Consider the following 18415-nt stretch of genomic DNA (forward strand, 5'->3'; position numbering starts at 1 on the left):
GTTGGAGTTATATCAAATTGATGATGATATCATTTGTCAACTTAATGTTCAGTTATTAATATATGTCTAGCAGCTGTCTTTTTCAGCTAGCTTTGTTTTTTCGGCATTCGCGTTTTTGACGCAAAGTACGCCAAATATGTGCACGGGTTGGAAATTTGTGGGCGTGGCAGCGCTTACATTTTCCATATTCTATAATTTTATAGTACTTTTTATAGCTGTCACATTCGTGCTGCGCTGCTACGACGACTGCAATGACCGTCCGACAGGTAAATAAGAACTAGATAAATTGGCTTTTAATAATAATGGCCGACGTTTAAGGCGCATATCCCGAGGACTGCTACAGCACCTTTGCCATATATACCCTGTACCTGCCGACGGTGTTTGCTGCACCGTTTATTGTACTCACCGATCGCAGCGTAAGTCGTGGCGCATATATATTCTATATTATATCTAGATAGAGTTTTTGTAACTTTCCCATTTAGAGCATGTACTACTTGCAATGGTGGCTTCTACTGCACGCGGCTCTCACCTGTTGCAGCTACTTTATCTACATATGCTACAGTCCATTCTATTCAGCTGCCGATAGCGATATGAATATTGCGGGCATTGGTATGCTTTTCTTTTGTCAAGACTGCAAGCCGGTTCGAATCCGCATTTGGTTGCACGCCTTGAATCGAACCCTTAACCAATCGAGTTACCCAAAAAACTAACCGAAACAAAGAGTCTGCCAAAAAGTATGTAACAGATCCATGAATCGCATCGCCAGGCGGGGCGCTGGTTCGAATCTCGTTAAGGCTTGCAGCCTTGGCATTTGTTGCTCGCCTTGAATCGAACCCTTAACCAATCGAGTTACCCAAAAAACAAAGGCGAAACAAAGAGTCTGAGCTTATTCGAATTTTCTGACCATGAATTGCATCTCCAGGCGGGGCGCTGGTTCGAATCTCGTTACGGCTTGCAGCCTTGATATGTGTTAAATTACGTAAAATGTTAATATGCTATATTTTATTGCAGCTTCGCTGGCCTTTATGTTGGGATTTGTTGCATATCATCTTTTTCGTAGATTACGCGCTCCGGCAGCCGATGCCAATTCCCAATGCCCGGCGGAATCAATTGCCTAATGTTGCCACCTTCAAATCATCATTATCATTACCGTAATAACAACAATTATAGCTAATGTATTAGGTGTGAAAGGTTTTCAGTCGACTAACTACCTTTAATATATAAGTAGATACCTGGATTTCCTTTCGTTTTTGGCCAAAGTGTCGCGTGCTTTCCTCAAAGTTGGCCGTACTCCTCGTGCATCCTGTACGGAATTATGCATCAAATGCGTTTTATATTAACATGTTTTGCTTTTGTCATCATGTCGTCATATGCAATTATTTATGTGTTCACGTTCGCCTGCGTTCTGCCAATTTATTACAGGCCAGCATCAATTGGTAATTGCGAAGAGATATACTAAGTATATATGTGTCAAGTATATATAATTTAAAATTCCATATTCCCCTTGTGCAGCATCCGATAGTAAGACAACTGTTAACGGTTTATTGGCCTTTATTCAGGTCGCATCGCTCATGCATTGTCTGATTGGCTTGACCTTTGGCCATTTCCATCTAAAGGTAGGTTCTTTTTTCTTTCATTACTTTTGCATTTATATATTTACTTATATAATAATATATATTTTACAGAGCAAATTTATGAGACATTTCTTTCTGGGCTCTTCGATATTATTGATTTTGTGCTTTGTACAAGTACTTTTCTTATTCTGGTCGTTCATTTACTTGGTCTCCGCCGTGATCACAGTTTTCGAAATGGGTATTCCTCTAATTATTATCAATATTATTATTAATTAATCATTTCTTTCTTGCATATATATATCTTTATAGTTATGCTGTTTTTCATCTCCCTGGCCGTCTATCGGGATTCTGTCTCCCTGGATGGCGAGGCTAATGCAAATTGAGCTTATTATTATATATTATTCCATATTATACTTTATTGGAGAATTTTGTAATATCTTTAGTAATTTGCTCAATGAATAAAAATTTTGGTCAAATTGTTAAGACATTCTCCATAATTATTGACCATATTAATAATTATGCTCATAATCCCTCCCTTCAAACTTCCCATATATATATATATATATATAGTTTCCTGCAGTGGCAGATATTGGAACATTTGAAAGTTGGCTGGACTCAGCTCAGCATGTGTCGCGATTTTATGATAGTGCTGTTTATGGGCTTCATATCGTATAACATATATCTTGCCTATATATGCATAAAGGAACTTGTGTCTATAAATGACAATATTTTCGAAGAGGATCCAGGTAGAACAATTTGTACTTTCCATTTACAACTTATCACCTACATTTATCTTAACAGATTCTGCGGCTTCCATGTTCGTAATACAGGCCATAACCGAATTTCTGAATGCCCTTTGCGGCCTGATATTCGTCTGCTTTAAAGTTCAGGTTGAACAAATTGTATAAAAACGTGCATTTGCATTTATCTCAAATGAATTTCTTGTGTTTAGATGAAAAGTGTGCTATTTGCATGGTTTTCGATAACTGTATTCATGATGTGCATTTCCTTTAGCTGGGAAATCTGGTTTGTGTCGCGCGAGAACTACAAATTTGATGCATATACGTTCAACACCTGTGTTTTTATCAAAGGTAAGATGCGTTTTTTTTCAAATTTGCTTAAACTTATTTTACTTAGCTTTATTTCAAAATAGCTGTCGGTTTTGGCTGCCTGTTTGTCGTGTACAACTACATTCGTGAATTTGTTGTTATTTCAAATAAAAATGCAGTTGTTTAAATTATAAACAAAAGTGTTCTTATATTTATGCGCAGTTGTGTAGCTAACGGCGCAAAGCTTATTTTTTGAATTGCATTGAATGAAAGCTTTGTTGAGCATACAAATGTAAGGTTAACTTACCGAGCAACTGTGTGTGAGTGCCATGGCCAGCTCTAGCGCTCTCCCTCTCTGGCTGGGGTACATTTGTGACGTCATGCCGATGAGCGTTATCTGGCCATCATGTGCTAGCAGTAAAAAGCTCAGCGAAGCTCACCAACCGGCTGGGAACGCGACCAAACAGAAAGTCTCGCACGCTCAGTTATTCGACGCACGCGAACCGAAATTGTGCCAGACAGTCTCAGTAAAACAACGTCGCGTCAAGTTCTCGATAGATCTGTTTATATATATATATATACATAATATCTATTCAGTATATAGACGCACCTATGCAACATGCTTATAGCCATATGCAAAGCGTTTAGTGTGGTAGCCAGTTCGAGTTTGTGATTGTCATAAAAATAGTGACGACCTCATGTCCCATTGATTTGTGCAAAAGTTCGATAAATCATCTTGAAGATCAGACTCCGTTTCATGATCTCATAAAAAAACAAACGCATCATCAACACAAGCGCTGAGCACGTCTCAAGAGAGCCCCGCTAAGAGAAACAGAGCGACTCGAAAACGGGAGAAGGGGCAAATAAAAATAAGAAAACAAGTTTTTCTTTTCTTTTTTTTTTTGGGGTTGCACTGCGCAAGTGGCTCAATAGGAATTTGAAGTATTTTCGCCGGATAGGGTATAGCTGAAATTCCAAATTTGTACAGATACAGATACAGATACAGAATGGCCTCGACATCGGGTTATAAGGTGTTTGCCTATGCCCTGCACATACTTTGTACGGTAAGTTAAATATGTAATTGGCATCAATTGTCGCATTTGTTTGTTTGTTGATTCTGGCAATTGGCGCGTTTTGTGTCTGACTTGCCGTAAACGAAACTATAAACTGGCCACTTGAGGCAATTTTCTTCTACTACGACACATGTCTATACATATGTATGTATATAAGTCCATATTAAGCAATGCGCGGCTTAACGGAATTTACATGAATAGCATATTCAACTTAACGGTTTTGGATGCGTCGCATAGACTCAAACTTAAAGCTTAGCAAATTTCGGCTGAGGACTCTCAACATCATGAGCTCTCTCTCTCTCTCTCGTTTGGCAATGCTCTCATTATGTGTTCTCTTTATGAGTTTCCTGGAATATTCTAAGAGCCTGAATTGGAGCTGAGTTGGAAATTTGGCGCGTATTACGGTTATGATCGGCCCCACGGCAGAGAGTGTAATTGTCACCAAAAATGTATAATTCAATCCAATTGGAATATATCGTATTAGAATATTGAAGTGGTGGGCCTAGCTGCTAGGGCTAATGTATAAGGGATTGGATATAAGAGTTGTGGACAGATGCTATATGAGTGTATATGGAAGTGCGGTATTTGTTTTGCGTGTGATACATATGTATATATATATATATATATGCGTGTGATACATATGTATATATATATATATATATATATATATATGCGTGTGATACATATGTATATATATATATATATATACCGCACTTACATATACACTCATATAGCATCATTGTATCCAAGTCAAATATGACGCACACATTATCGCAGTGCGAAGGTATTATCGCCAAAGACTTTGCCTGGCAGCTTAGAAAACACGCAATCATCAGCGTTTGATAAAATAATAGCACATATATAAAGATTATCACTATTTTCGGCTAGGCATAGGGCTTGCCAGCTTTTAGGAAACAGAGAGCATTTGATTAACAAATAGAACCAGGGAAGCCCGCTCGAATAGGTTCTTAAAAAATTTTAAATAGGTTCGCCTTTAAGTTTGTCATTGAATCAATATTAATACTATTAAATTATTAAGAGCACATGTTTTTCGTTCGTTTGTGTTCTTTTTACATATCTAATAACAGGCTAATGCCGAGAACAAACACATGCTATAGACAATATATAGATCCATGTATATATATATATATACATATATGAAATATGGTTTACATCGGCTGCGAGTCTTTCAGCGCTCCCATTTGATTTGTTATTGTTAAAAACTTATAAGTTCTTCAAAGTGGGCTTATCTGAGTGCACAAAATGCTCACATGTACCTAGAACAAATGCCGGCTGTTCATATTAATCTAAGATAATAATATTGAAACATAGATAAATATGATTCGCTGTCATATTTAACAACAAGAATTCCCCAAGTTGTTTTTGTTTTTGTTAAACAAAAAAGGAATTTCTAACTCTTCGCCCTTTGCATCAATATTTACTCAGCCTTGTGGCTGTATTAATTAAAGGACCTTGTCAATATGCTTATTCCTGTCGGAATTTATTGCTTATATGACAACAAATCTGACAAAATACAAACAACTAACAAAGCCAACACGCCATTGCCGCACATTTGCAAGCTAAGATACCATGTAGCTAAAGCGCGCGACGGGCTGTATCACATTCTGTCTGTCTGTTTGGCTTAGTAGCATTACAAATATATATATATGTATATTCCAGGCTTTCTTCACATAGCATCACAGTTTTGTGGCCATGTGCTTTTTGTGTGCTTACAGGGTATTTCCTAGTCGCGCACACCCGCCTGCTGTTTATGCTTTGCTCCTGCTGCTGTCGTATTTCCTGACGCCAGCCAGACTAGTCTGGCGGACGCCTATGTAGCCAGTAGCTGGAGCCTCCATTAATATGATAACACGCACACACACACACACACACACACACACACACACACACAGAGTCCTTTGAGTGTCGAACGACATTTGCGCTTGGCTAAGGTCAAAAACATAAAAGTGGCACAACGTTTTGGAGTTGCCTCTTTTTCCATGTTGATTATATATTTTCAAATTTATTACGCTTGAGTTATAGTTTATGTGTTTTATTTATTTATTTTGGTGCATACAGCTGCTGGCTCTGGTGCTAATATCCTTTGGCATCTACATACTGGTGTCCTACGATACCAATCAGATTGGCTCCCTGGCAGCCTATTCGTACATTGGCATTGGCGTTGCGGCCATTATCATCTTCCTGTGGGGCTATCTGGCCGCTTGGCGGGAGAATGTTTGCTGCACTGTGACCGTAAGTTGTTAATTCTATGGGCATGACATCAACACCCATAGGCAATTAATTGATGAATCAACCTTTCTGTTTCATAGTTTATCACGATTTTGTACGTTATCATAATTATACAATTGGCCCTACTCTTTTTGCTTACGAGAAGTGAAAGCACAGCGGCATCCAATTTGGCCAACTCATTGGAAACGACCTGGGAGGAGGAGCTCAACAGTCCTGGTGCCATGTCCTTGTACGAGAACTGGGTGAGTATACAGCAGGGGCTTACCAACACTGCTCATCTGTACATACATATTAAACTGTTTGTTCTGACTGACTGAAGGACATAGGTCGAAATTTCCCAACCCTATAACTCGATCAAAACTCAACCGATTTTCATAAGGTTTAGGTTTTTGTGCATGGTTTGACCTCTAGATCTTAACCTGGCAACAATATACATCTAAATTAAAGTTAAAACGATATCTTTAAATGTTCCTTATAGACATAGGTCAAGGTTCTCGCTCTTTATAAGCCGTATAAATATATATTAATATAAATTTGTAATTGGGTACTTACCTGTAAATTCCCAGGCATGATTATTTTTTCGTCATCTATTGGTCGGCGGGATACAAATCAATAATCAACAACACATCTGAAAGAAGAGAAAAAGGAAGAATTAATGAGAATCGCGTAGAAGAGCAATACACACACATTTAAAAACATGCATAGCAACAAACTTGCATACGATTGTAATAGTTGTGACATCTAAAAGATAAAGTTTTGTTTATAATACTTACATGTTTTTTCAATGGCCACATTTAAACTTGATGGCGTCTCCTCCGCCTAAGCATTTGCCGTAGTCTCCTCCAATATGTAAACCGCCGCCGCCTTCACTGTTAATGCCGCAGCCTCCTCTTATATTAAAGCCTGCCTCAAAGTTGAGGCCGCCGCTTCCTCCTTAGTCGCAATCGCCGCCTCCTCTAATTTTAAAACATTCGCCTCGTTCATGGTTGAGGCCGCCGCACCCTCCTTTGGTCAAGCTGCCGCTTCCTCCTAGTTGAAGCCGCCTCCTTCAACGTTGAAGCTGCCGCCTCCTCCTCTTAAAGTGAAGTGAATTCTATGCGACTTACTTGAATTTATGAGAATCGAGGAGGAGGGCATCAGTGTATAGTTATTGTATGCGTATAACTATTGAAGCCGCCGCACCCTCCTTTGGTCAAGCTGCCGCATCCTCCTTAGTTGCAGGCGCTTCCTCTGTTGCTGAAGCCGCCTCCTCCTGTGCACTAGCCGCCGTCTCCTCCATAGTTGAAGCCGCCTCCTTCAACGTTGAAGCTGCCGCCTCATCCTGTTAAGGTGAAGTGAATTCTATGCGACTTACTTGAATTTATGAGAATCGAGGAGGAGGGCATCAGTGTATAGTTATTGTATGCGTATAACTATTGAAGCCGCCGCACCCTCCTTTGGTCAAGCTGCCGCATCCTCCTTAGTTGCAGGCGCTTCCTCTGTTGCTGAAGCCGCCTCCTCCTGTGCACTAGCCGCCGTCTCCTCCATAGTTGAAGCCGCCTCCTTCAACGTTGAAGCTGCCGCCTCCTCCTCTTAAAGTGAAGTGAATTCTATGCGACTTACTTGAATTTATGAGAATCGAGGAGGAGGGCATCAGTGTATAGTTATTGTATGCGTATAACTATTGAAGCCGCCGCACCCTCCTTTGGTCAAGCTGCCGCATCCTCCTTAGTTGCAGGCGCTTCCTCTGTTGCTGAAGCCTCCTACGTTGAAGCCGCCTCCTGCTGTGCACTAGAAGCCGCCTCCTTCAAAGTTGAAGCTGCCGCCTCCTCCTGTTAAGGTGAAGTGAATTCTATGCGACTTACTTGAATTTATGAGAATCGAGGAGGAGGGCCGCCGCATCCTCCTTAGTTGAAGGCGCTTCCTCTGTTGCTGAAGCCTCCTACGTTGAAGCCGCCTCCTGCCGTGCACTAGCCGCCGTCTCCTCCATAGTTGAAGCCGCCTCCTTCAACGTTGAAGCTGCCGCCTCCTCCTGTTAAGGTGAAGTGAATTCTATGCGACTTACTTGAATTTATGAGAATCGAGGAGCAGGGCATCAGTGAGGAATACGTTTTTTTTTTTAACTTGCAGCGCAGCTATAGTTAATGTATGCGTACATTTATTTACACATATAAGTGCATACATAATATATACATATATACATGCACACACATGCATACATACATAAATTCATACATACATTTATACAAACTTACATTAATAAATATAAACATTCATACGTAATGAAAACATACAAACACACTAGCATGCATATGTGTTCATGCATATACACATATATTAATACATAGAAACATATATACATACTTACATGTGTACGTACACTCATATATATATATATATTTATATACCTTATATGTTTGTACACTCATATTTATACCCAAACATACATAGACACATATAGACACATACATACATACATACATACATACATACATGCATACATACATACATACATACATACATACATACATACATACATACATACATACATACATATATACATACATACACACATACACACATAGAAACATACATACATACATACATACATACATACATACATACATGCATACATACATACATACATATATACATACATAAATACATACATACATACATACATACATACATACATACTTACATACATACATACATACATACATACATACATACATACATGCACTCATACATACACACATACATACACACACACATACACACACATGCATACATACATACATACATACATCCATAAATACATACGTACATACACATACACACACACACACACACACACACACACACACACACACACACACACACACACACACACACACACACACACACACACACACACACACACACACACACACACACACACACACACATATATACACACATATATACATATATATGAAAAGAATTGGCTTGAACTTTACCAACATTACGAATTTGTTTTCGTTTTACAGTTCCATTGTTGCGGTCGCGGTAGTCCTCAGGATTACATTGTGAATGAACGCCTGCCGCCGGCTACCTGTTTCCGGGATCACGACAGAAGCAAGGCCGACAATTTGATACACACGGGCTGCCGTGTGGAGTTTGAAAACTATTGGCAACACCTGTTGAGTATATTCAATATTATCGGCTGGGTGCTGGTCGCCGTTGAGGTGAGTTGTTCCCCATAAATAATCTATGTAAATACAAGCTAATTGTATAATATGTATTTTCTCGCCCTCTGCAGCTGATCCTTAGCATTGTGTCCTGCGGCCTGTGCAACAGTATTCGCAACGATCATCGTCGCTCATTCTACTGAAAGGTGTTGTCCGCTGATGGAACTTGCATTTGTTGAAATTGAATGGCTTCAAATAATATTATTATATGGCGTTTAAATTATTATACTATTATGTAAAGCTGAAGAGCTTGTGGTCTTCTTTATGTACCTCACAAATGAATGCTTTAAACACAAAACTTTTTACAACAAATTGTTATTAACTTCTGAAGCATTTACACTTGCGAATTTTCTAAGAAAATGCTACAGTAGATATTGCTTTTGATGTACATACACACAAACATACTCGATATTGTAACCAAATGAATGGCCTATTATGCTTTTAATGGTGTTTAATAGCACAGAAACCGAAAACGATTTTGTATGAACATATATATAAGAATGTGAATTAATTTATTTCAATATTAATTTGTAATAAACAATAAAATTAAATACCCAAATAACGTGTGGTTGAACTTTAATTCGTGAACTCTTGAAGGCGTACAGCTTTGTCTGACTTTTCTTACAACTTTTTGCTAGACTTATTTTAAGAGTTTCAGTATTAACTGCAAACATGCTGATCTAATGCAAAACCTATGAATCATCTTGTGCAAAGCTTACAACATTTGCATATATATTATGTATGTACATATATATATAGGTATAAACTAGCCCGCCTTCCCCTTCCCACTTCAAGCATTTCACTAAACGCTGAAAAGTATGTAAATCAACTATTATAAAAATAGCTTAGCGCAAAAGTAGTCGCTTTTGCTGTTTTTTAATTCAAATCTATTTCTACACGTACTACACAGAACGTTTACCAACACACACACATGACCGCCGAGGAACGCTGGCAATGGAACAGCGAGCCCCTCTTTGCGATGCCCATGCCTGACGCGCGCGTGCTTTCTGTTTCGGTTCAGCCGCGTTCCGGCGTTTCGTTTCATTTTCGAAAAGTTGTTTTTGCTTTTCGCTAAAATGTTTTGCGCTATCAACAAATCAGTTAAGATTCGTGCGCGAACATGACGGGTTTGGTTTCCAGAGCGACCGTTAAAAGTTGAAATAAATATTTCAAATTTCTAACAAGTGTTGCCAAGTGCCAAGTGCCAAGTGCTTTGGTGCCCCAAGCCAAGTGAACATCAAATACAACGCGTATCTCGTGTGGCAAACACACCCAAAAATAGTACACAGAGAGTGCATTTTGGCAAATTCTAAAAAAGATTAGAAAACAAAAAAAAAAAAAACACAACAAAATGGCCTGCTCCACAAAGCTACTCAAGTTATTCGCACTGTTCTGGGATATAATCTATGTGGTAAGTTGGCATGGACAGCCGAGACATTAGGCCTAAAGTTTCGTATGGAAATGTCGGCTTATGAACTTTAGAGCATTGTAATTATAATAGCATTAAAGAGCTGTAATTACATGAAGTAGTCAGGTTTCATTAACTCGCCGAGTTGACTAATCCCCCGAATACTTGAAAGTGTCTGCGACTAACTAGTTGAAGGTCTTGTGTTTGACATAAAGTTTGTACTCTTTCTTAATTACAGCCGACGGCTAGAATCGGTGCTATATAATTTATATGCTTTTTTAATTATACAATTCCACACACACACACACACACACACACACACACACATTCCCCGCTTTGATGATGTTTATCAAATATATTTGTATCGAAAACATTGGCAATTGTTTATCTAGTTGGAAAGTACGTAACATATGAGCCTTGACTTCAGCACATGAGTATTTAGTGTTGTGTAATTAATGCGCCTGATAACGGTATACATATATATATACTTGATACCGATTAATTTAAACATTTCAACAGCTGGCATTACAGTTTGATTGAATAGCTCAATGTTTGTATTTGCTAGCATTTCAATTACATTTGAAGGTTTCCTGGTTTTTGTTTTTTTGTTTACTATTAAATTAATAATATGCTACGTTTTGTTCTTATGTTAATTTGCCTAGACTGGGCGCAGCTCATCGAATTTCAGGCATAAAATTTAGCAACAAATGTTTAAGTTAATTTTTATGTGCATGCCACGGACAAGTTGTGGGTTTTTAAATAGAGCTGAGCGTGCAGCGTGTCGTGACACGAGTTCAAAAAAATATATAGAATTATATAAATAATATATAATAAATAATAAATATTAACAAAAATATAGTCTAGATTGTCTAGTTAAGTGATAGAGCGCAGTTCCCCGTACAACAAAAGATGCTCGTGCGTGAAAAGTCGTGCTCGATTGCGGCTCGTGTTCGTGTTCGTTTTGTATTAATGAAACTTCGTACATCTCCAAATATTTTAGCTTATGATTCAGTCTGATCTGGCCGCAGTTTTCGCCAAATATAAAAATACTTGTCCAAGCTTTTTTAAGTAATATTGCAAAGTGAATATTTATTTGTTTTACGATCTTTGCCTTAATTGTGTTTTGGTCCGAATGCCTAAATATTGAGCCACATGTCAAAATTGCTGCATGCCGAACTCACTTAATTTATTGTTATTTATTTCTTTAGCAACTATGTTTGTTTTAAAACACAAAGAATATACAACGAGATTTTAGCTTATGCGCTCAGCGGCAAAAATAAAATTTGAAAAAATTATTGATATATAAAAACTTGGTCACCCACGCCGAAACTTGGCCCTGAGCAAAAGGCGGTCAAAATATGTCTATGTGTGTGTGCCTCTCTGTGTGTGTGTGTGTGTGTGTGTGTGTGTGTGTGTATATCATCGCGTCATTGCTCCTAGCCATATAGAATTTTGTAGTTTATTTGTCTTTTGGCTGTGTGTTTCGGCAACTGAAATTTTTGTTGATGTCATTTTCAGACGCGCTGGCGTTGCAAAATTCGAAAATTCAAAATATTTTTCGGCAATAACCTTAAGGAAAATATTCAAAATAAGCCCAACAAATGTGCCAAGCAAAGGAAATGCCAAAAACCAACGCACAACGCGGCGTATGCGCAACATTTGCCGCATTGGTTCCAAGCGAATAAACTTTGATTTACTGACGAGCAGCTCTTCTTCTTTTATTGCTGTTGTTGTTTTTCGTTTTTTTTTGTTTTTGGTTTCAAAAATTACTTCATTCGGTGCGGCCGCGTGTTTTTAATTAAATGCCAGCTGTGCCTATACGCCCGCCCTGCATTTGAGGTAGGGCAGAACCTTTTTATGTTGTTGTTTTTTTTTCCATGCGCATTTCTGTTGTCAAGTCTGGCGTTTTGTTTTGTTTTTTTGTTGAACCCACATAAATCTCAGCAATGCTCTTCGCTCAATGACATTTGTCTAGTTATTCTAGTTAAATGTTGCCTTTTTTTTGGCATTTTCCATAGACCACATGCTGTTCGCATTCGCAACTATTTGCTAGTAGGAGGGCATTTGTTGTGAGAGCTTGTTTTGTGTGGGCCCAGCTGAGCCAAAGTCTAATCAGCTCTATGTCTTATCAGCTCTATGCAAATATACATTTGCCACCGGCCTGGCCTTGCTTACACACTTGTCTGTCTATATGTATATGATAATTGCATTTAATTGTTTGTCTGCTGGACAAATTAGAACAAGTTATGTAAGTTTATTAATGCAAATTACGATCAAATGTCGAACTAATTGACTTTGGCACAGCAAATATGAAGGAAAGAAAGATAGACCTGATTAAAGGTAACTTTTGGTAGTGCAAATTGCTTACTTTGAATTATTATTATTTTAGTTATTAGTTTATCAGGTAACAGCTATTATTAAGCAACAGCTAAAGCATATAAATTGACTTTATTAGCAATATTTAATTCACTTTTAATGCTTTTGTACTCGCTACACAAACAAACAGTGTGTAAACACGTTCCCTTTTCACTTGTTTGTAAGGCAAAGCATCAGCAGGTCATGAAATTATTGCTGCTCTGAGCAGTTGTTTTTCATGTGCTGTGACTGTGGGAAAGCGCATGAAAAACACCTGTTAAAGCAACAGTTTATTAATTAGACCTACTTTTTAGACTAAGCCCAGTTTTGCCTCTCGTAGCTTATCTAAGAAAACTGCCTTTAGCTTTATGATGAAAATGGGTTTTCTAGCTTATCCAAAATGCTTTAAAAATGAATATATATATATATATATATGTAGGAGTAGGTAGAATTGTAAATTCCGCCAGCCTACACATATATATCTGGTTTCTAATTATAGTTATGTCAATCTTTGAAACTAACTTTTACTATAAAGGTAGTATTGTTAGCCTATCTAACGTCTAACTTATCTAATTGAAATAATATCATGAATAAATAAATGACAGTCAATATCTTTAATATAAATGTATACTTGTATAGTTTATCTAAGAATCTATACAAATGTATGCAGTAAGCATATCGGCATCATAAATAAACTTTTGTCAGTCTATAAAGCTTATCTAATAACAACAATCTCACTTTGCCAAAAATATGGCTTTGTCAAGCTTTATCTGATAAAAATAATATTTTAAGTACATATTATTTGCATATCCAAAACATAATGTTATCAACCTTGCTTATCTAAAAAAAATAATATTTTGAGCACGTACATCATATATTTGATATCTTCACTTATCTAGCTTTTCTAATAATAGTACCATGTTAATTCGAATTGTTATTTTTTGTATTTGTATTTGCTGTTGCTGTGCAAGACTTTTGCCTGTTATCAGTGCTAATTAGGGGAGATAACACATGTGACATTTTAGTCTGTAGTTTATGCCTTAAATGTGAGAGTACTTAAGTAAGTTAAGAGCTGGCAAAGCACAATTGAGTTGAGGCATGCCAAAGATTGGGTCTGCTTCATGTGGCAGGCATGACGTGCTCATGGATTCATTGCCATTGCCACTTTGATTCTATGGGCTGTGCTCGACTTGACGCCCATACCAGAGACTCGAGTGTTATGTCAGCGCCGGCCCTTAACAAAAAATTGGGTGCCAAGCGTAATAAATAACAATTAAATGGCGTTGTATCTAGACATAATGCCAGATGCCCCAAAAAAGGCTTAAAATTAAATGATGTTCTTTCTGTTGAGTTGTTATCTACGGCGTGATGTAAACACTTTATCAGACTTTAATTTATGACTTTATCATTAGAGAGGGAGAGGGAGAAAAAACGAGTAGACTTGTGGCATACAAATTGCTTTTACCAGTCTATTAATATTATGTGGCTATAACATTTTCTTGGCCATATTTAGTTGCGGTTTTCATTTACATGCGTTTTGTTAAGCGACGGCAGTTCAAATTGTCTGGTACTAAGCCATTTGTCAATTTGCATAATTGTTATTCATCGGTGAGGGCACGGCGGGCAGCTAATATTGTCGAGCTATTTATTAATCATCGACCTTTATTCAATTACACTATGCAGCCTTAAAAGGCGCAGCTGTGCGCAGATAAACTTTGAATTTATGAAGACATCGCAACCAGTTATGGCTACAAATTACAGCAAATGCCAAATGTGTTTGCGCTAGACAAACCCAAAAAAAAAAAAAAAAATAAACAAAATAATAAAAACAAAAAAAATATACAAACATTAAGTCAACATGATAAATCGCACAAATCAGTCATAATTACCGCGTTGCGCTCACCAATTGTGGGCTAAGGCTTTAGAAAATCTGAAAGCCATTGGGGGCTATTTAACGTGACATCCAAACCAGATGTCAAGTCAAACATTTAGCGGAAGTTTGGCACTGCGCCATGTAGAGTTGGGCTCGTGTCGTGACAGAAGAAGCACGTGCACTTCAACAGAGGCTAAAAGACTTAGACTTAAACAATCGAATGTTAAACGCAGTTAGCATTAGTGAAGTTCTTGAGAATCGCATAGAAGAGCGATATTTAAGAAGGGCTAGGATACGGATGAATGGAAGTGAGAGAGTGTGAGAGTCGTTCTTGCTATTTTTCTCTCTCTCTCTCTCTTTCTCTGTCTCTTTCTATATATGTCTCTCTCTATCCTTTATCCTTTATTGCCTCTTGCTCTCACTGTTGCCCACTTTTATCTCTCACTCTCTCCTTCTCTCTATACATCTCTGTCCCCCTCTCTCTCTCTCTCTGTCTCTGTGTTACTCGCTTTCACATTTCTTCTCTTACTCTTATTTAGTCACCAATTTACTAAAAATATTTAAGTTAGTAAACATTACTTGAATTCATGAGAAGTGCACAGAAAGGCGCCTTCCTTACACTTACACACACGAATTATGCCGCCCATCGACTCGTGTTCGTGTCACGCGTCCATCTCTATTGCCAGGTGTCAACAGCGATATTTGTTTGGATTTTTAACTGGTTTCTTACAATTGTAATTATTATTCGCAATTGTGTTGCCAACAGATTGTCGTTTGTAAACATCGAACAAACCATGAATGCAGGAAAAACAATGTATAAATAATTATTGCGCATTTATTAAAGTATTTTGAGTGTATGTGCCGATTGCCGATAGTGCAAATACTACAATACTAACAAAACACAACGTTTGCCAAGTGTGCCAAGTGCCAAATGCGAAAACTGTTTACATTCGCGGACTAGTGTGAAATGTTCTCGAAAGCGTGAATCATTGTTGAAAATTCAAAATGCAATTGCAGCAAATTTGAGCAAATTGTGCAGGCGAAAGTCAACAAAAAAATTAGTGAAAGGCTAAAGCTAAATGCAATGCGCGCGCGAATACGTTGCGTATGCGTGATGCAAGCAAAAAATTCTTAAAATCTGCTAATGCTATATTTACTGTATATATAAAGGTTAACTGGTTGCATGTGCTCAAAACAGAGCAGCTACAAAGTGTGTTTTCATGTGGCTGAATACGCTGCGTATGAGTAATATGCCGCTTAGCTGATGCATTTGCATATTAAGTATACGCCGCGTCTGACAAATTTTCATTAGTTAAAGCCTTAATATTATTAAGTGGCCAGCATAGCTCAATAAAAGCGACTCATTAAATGCTAGACACATGCTGTAGTCTATAAAATTGATCGTACTTTGACTGTAAGCTTTATCTAAACTAGTTTTTTTTTTAAATATTTGCGTCTTGCAGCTCTTTGGTCTGATTGTCATTGGCCTGGGCGTGCATATATTCTTCAAATTCGAGCATTTCGATACAGCCGCTTTCGTCATCTTCGTCTCTGGCATCATCATAGTGCTGGCCTCCCTCTTTGGCACCCTGGGCGCTGTACGTGAAAGCAGTCGCATGTCCAAGTCGGTAAGTCGGTTTGTCATTTAACTGAGAGCATATTGAAATCTATTATTGCTGCACTTTTAGTTTGTGGCCATTGTGGTTGTGCTCATCATTCTGCAAGTGCTGACAGTGGGCTTCTTTTGGCTGTTCCAAACATCGCTGCTCATCAATGTGGACAAGACCTTCGATCAGCTGTGGCACGATCAGCCGGTGCCTGTCAAGCCCGGCAATGTCAGCCAAATCGCGAGCATTGAACGTTGGGTGAGTACTACATAACCAAACTGAAGGCTTCAACTAATGTCTCTTTTGACAGCTCGACTGTTGCGGCAATGTCAGTTATAAGGACTATTTGCTGCCCCCGAATAGCTGCTACAATAGCAATACGAACAAACTAAACATGGAGGGCTGTCGTCAGAAGTTTTTGGACTACATTGCCGAACGCTGGACAGCATTCAATATATTTGCGCTGGTTCTGGTTGGCGTCGAGGTGTGTGTGTGTGGAAATCATAAATCTGTTGCTTAGCTCAATTTGAATTGAATTTGTTGCACTCGTTTCTGTTTCAGATCATTTGCGCACTGCTCGCCTATGTGCTGGCCCACAGCATTGTGAATCGTTGGAGACGCTCCAAATATTTTCCAAAATAATTGAACATGTATTCAGCACACATCATAATGCGCATACTCAAGGCCAAAGAATTCTCAATACTGTGCAAATACTTACACTGTACTACACAGCACTAAACCACACTACACTAAGCAATCGAATTTCCAGTCTAAATATTGCGGCGTTTGCTAGTCTACCTCATGTTCATCCAATCAAGAAAAATAAATGAAGAAAATAAACGATTCCGTTTCAAGAGCTCAACAACAGGTGCCAAAAGCAGTGTTCAAGCCGATTTCGATGTCTATATATATATATATATATCTATATTTATATACATATATATCGTAAAATATTTATATGCATGTTTTTATTTGTATAAGTTTGTCACAAATGTTTCATTCTCTTTGATTTTCACTCAAAGCGCTACACAGTGCCTACGATAAGTAATTTGTAACATTTCAAGCAATAAAATAGAATGTGTCGATTTTGTATTAATTTCAATAAATACCTACTAAATCAAAAAGAACAAAGTGTTTGTCAAGAACGAGAGACAATGTAAGGAGTATAATCAACTAGCAGACACCCTGTAATCACTTTATAAAACAATGCAATTTTTTTGATTGTATGCTTAAAATGATATTTACTACAAGTCAAAGGTTTATACCTAAAAATGCAGTTCACAATATTTTTAAACGAATCGATTTGAACCCGGAATTGCGATTTAGATTAATTAAAACGAACTTCACTTTAAGCCCATGATAAGTGCTGAACTGAACTGCTAAAACCTATTTTATTTTTAACTAAAAAGGTTTTTGGTCTCGGGTCCCAACCATTGGATTTATCTAACCATATTTGGATTAGCTGCCAATTTGGGGAGGAAATCAAATATAGCCCGCATTTTGTATATGAAAATATGTAGAGCATGCAATATTTTCGGTACAACGGGCAATTGTAAATACAAAATTGTAGAGTATTTAAATATGTAATCAAATTAGAACTTAAGAGTTGAGCCAAAAGCTGGTTCAAATTGTGTTCAAATTGAAATTGAACCACGAGCTGGTTCGAACTATTTGTGAGCTGCATTTCGTCGAATAGAGTCAAGTTTGTTTTCTGTGGTTTACCTGCCACAGTCCCATTTTCCCCGTCTATAGGGTATATAGAATCGAGAGATCTGCTGGGTTTAATATTTATGTGCCAGAACCTGTTGACCACCCGCTGCACTGAAGGGCAATTTCAATGCTAAAATAGTCGAAGCATTTGGTTCTTAGCTCAAATTTGGTTTGTTGACATCATTGTCTCTGGGCCAAACAGTTGGGCCCCGTGCTGGCAGCCCGCAGTTTCCGTTAGTCAGTCTTCTGGCATCCGCATGCATATCTATAAATGTATCTGTATCTGTAGCTATTGCTGTAGCCGTAT

General features: G+C 38.0%; 2 protein-coding genes across 3 annotated transcripts; both read left to right on the forward strand.

The window, feature by feature from the left end:
- The first annotated feature begins 3131 nt into the window (after positions 1 to 3131).
- On the forward strand, positions 3132 to 9698 carry LOC115762421 (protein late bloomer). Its single transcript, XM_030704616.1, has 5 exons — positions 3132 to 3687; positions 5776 to 5949; positions 6027 to 6188; positions 8955 to 9152; positions 9227 to 9698. Exons 1-5 carry the CDS (start codon positions 3631 to 3633, stop codon positions 9296 to 9298), a joined length of 663 nt encoding a protein of 220 aa, XP_030560476.1. The 5' UTR covers positions 3132 to 3630; the 3' UTR covers positions 9299 to 9698.
- A 584-nt stretch (positions 9699 to 10282) lies between these two features.
- Positions 10283 to 17495, forward strand: LOC115762141 (tetraspanin-9). Of its 2 annotated transcripts, none has more exons than XM_030704253.1 (5): positions 10283 to 10566; positions 16255 to 16419; positions 16480 to 16656; positions 16709 to 16882; positions 16960 to 17493. In XM_030704253.1, exons 1-5 carry the CDS (start codon positions 10507 to 10509, stop codon positions 17038 to 17040), a joined length of 657 nt encoding a protein of 218 aa, XP_030560113.1. In that variant the 5' UTR covers positions 10283 to 10506; the 3' UTR covers positions 17041 to 17493. The 2 variants fall into 2 exon arrangements, with proteins under 2 accessions (XP_030560113.1, XP_030560112.1); XM_030704252.1 differs by lacking the exon at positions 10283 to 10566 and adding an exon at positions 15798 to 15961 and having other exon boundaries at positions 16960 to 17495.
- Positions 17496 to 18415: the final 920 nt, after the last annotated feature.

Source organism: Drosophila novamexicana, unplaced genomic scaffold (genome assembly GCF_003285875.2).
Source record: "Drosophila novamexicana strain 15010-1031.04,08,12 unplaced genomic scaffold, DnovRS2.1 tig00000564-arrow-pilon, whole genome shotgun sequence".
Classification (NCBI taxonomy): domain Eukaryota; kingdom Metazoa; phylum Arthropoda; class Insecta; order Diptera; family Drosophilidae; genus Drosophila; species Drosophila novamexicana.